At 49.1% G+C, this 1,817-nt stretch overlaps 1 protein-coding gene across 1 annotated transcript in view; it reads right to left on the bottom strand.

Moving 5' to 3' along the window:
* Positions 1-1,817, bottom strand: part of LUC7L (LUC7-like (S. cerevisiae)) — a 16,907-nt gene that overhangs the window by 1,398 nt on the left and 13,692 nt on the right. The window contains exon 10 of the mRNA XM_009995516.1: positions 6-88. Coding sequence (XP_009993818.1) covers positions 6-88 — 83 coding nt within the window. The remainder of the gene's footprint in view (positions 1-5; positions 89-1,817) is intronic.

Below are 1,817 nucleotides of genomic sequence, written 5' to 3'. Positions count from 1 at the left end.
TGTGCTCTCCTGCCTCCTCTCAGAAGAGCTCTTCTCTTTCCTCTCTCTGTCTCGTGACTTTTCTCTTGAAGATCGATCTCTAGAGGATCTGAAGGACAAAGGAAACCATCACTGGAAGCCTGGCAGCTGAAGGATTTTTTTAAATACACCCTTGTCTATCCCTAGTTTCTTCCAGGAATGTGCCTGAGATGGCAGGAGTGCTGTCCCCTCTCTGACCTCTGAGCTCTTCCCTGTGCCCCTCATCAGCTCCTGGGCCACACTAAAGCACCTGCAGGTTCTTCCTCAGCTCTGTCTTCTGGACTGATTTTCATTATGCCCTGGGTTAGTGCCTTTCTGCTCAACTGCTCTGAACATGCCCCATCCCTGGCAGTGTTGAAGGGCAGGTTGGATGGGGCTTGGAGCAACCTGGGCTGGTGGGAGGTGTCCCTGCCCATGCAGGGGGTTGGGACTGGGTGATCTTGAAGGTGCTTTCCAGCCCAAACTATGCCAGGATTCTCAGAATGCCAACTGCATTCTTTGGGCTCCAAGGCTTTCCTCAGCCCTGGGGTTTTCCTGCCTCACCTCCTGACAAGCCCTGTCCTTGGCAGCACCCTGGGATCATGGTCAGGGTGACACAGATTGACAGTCACAGGCCCCAACATGGGCAGATCTTTTGCCAGCCAGAATTCCAGCAGGGCTGGATCAGCCCACACAGAATGAAGCAGAGGGCTTCACATCAGGTCCAACAGAAGAGGGGGTTTGTTCTCCTGAGGGATTCCTGCCAGCCTTCCAAAGGTGCTGATCCCAAAGGAGCTCCAGCACCCACACCCCTTCAGAAGGGGGCAGAGGCTTTCACAGAGCCAGCACATTCTACTCTAGGACTCAGCAGGCAGGTTCTTCTGTACAGGCACACAAAAATCACCTGGCAGGTACCTGAGAGGTTCCAGCTTCCATTCATGCTGACTGCAAGGCCTGGAAATGCTGCACAATTGAGATACTGAAATCCAACAGCTGTGTCACAGCAGCAATTTCACTGTGATTAAATGGTGTCATTCAACCAGAAGACAACACTGTGATGAGGTTAACTCCTCCTGTTCCCACAACAGTGCCTGCTGCCCATGGTCCTCCTACCCCAGAAAGCCTAGATCCTGCCCCAGGCTCTCCATCTCTTCACACACGTGAAACCTCAGGCCAGCAGAACTCAACTGCAGGATTCATTCACCATCAAGGTGAGAAGAGAAGCTACTCTCTCTCTCTCAGGCAACAGGCTTTTCCTGCTTGTTCTCTTGTTTCTATTTCCTTAAACTGTTCCTGGTCTCTCCCATTTCTCAGGAACTCTGTGAAAGGAGCTCAACTAGCCAATCCCCCTACAGGCTCAATGGGCTGATTTGAATGTATTCAAGGTTTTCAAAGTAATCCCTTACCTGCTCTTTAGTAATAGTTATTACAGGGTCTTCCTCACTTCCTAATTGTCCAAACTTCTTTTCTTTATTTTTCATGTTCAAGACAGATTTAAAAAAGCACTTTAGTATCTCAGCCATTGGAGAATCATCAGTATTTACACCCCCCCTCAATTATTAACAGACTTATTTTTTCAGACCATTATTTCCCTCCCCTTCACCAGGTGTCTTTAAAACCTCTTCTTACCCCTTAGCCAAGTGACACAAGACACACAACAGCAGGTTTGTTTCTAGAACTGTACTTGAGTACTGGTGCCTCACCAGGTGACACAGTGCTAAAAGCACTTCCCTCTTCATTAGGGCATTTTAAAAAAGTCATATCTAACTTCAGCAAGCACCCAGTGACTGACTTGCTCCTGAGCTTAGAAGGGCTGTAGG

This window comes from Chaetura pelagica, unplaced genomic scaffold (assembly GCF_000747805.2).
Source record: "Chaetura pelagica isolate M959 unplaced genomic scaffold, ChaPel_1.0 scaffold124, whole genome shotgun sequence".
In the NCBI taxonomy this organism is placed as follows: domain Eukaryota; kingdom Metazoa; phylum Chordata; class Aves; order Apodiformes; family Apodidae; genus Chaetura; species Chaetura pelagica.
This window is presented reverse-complemented; position numbering and strand designations above follow the sequence as displayed.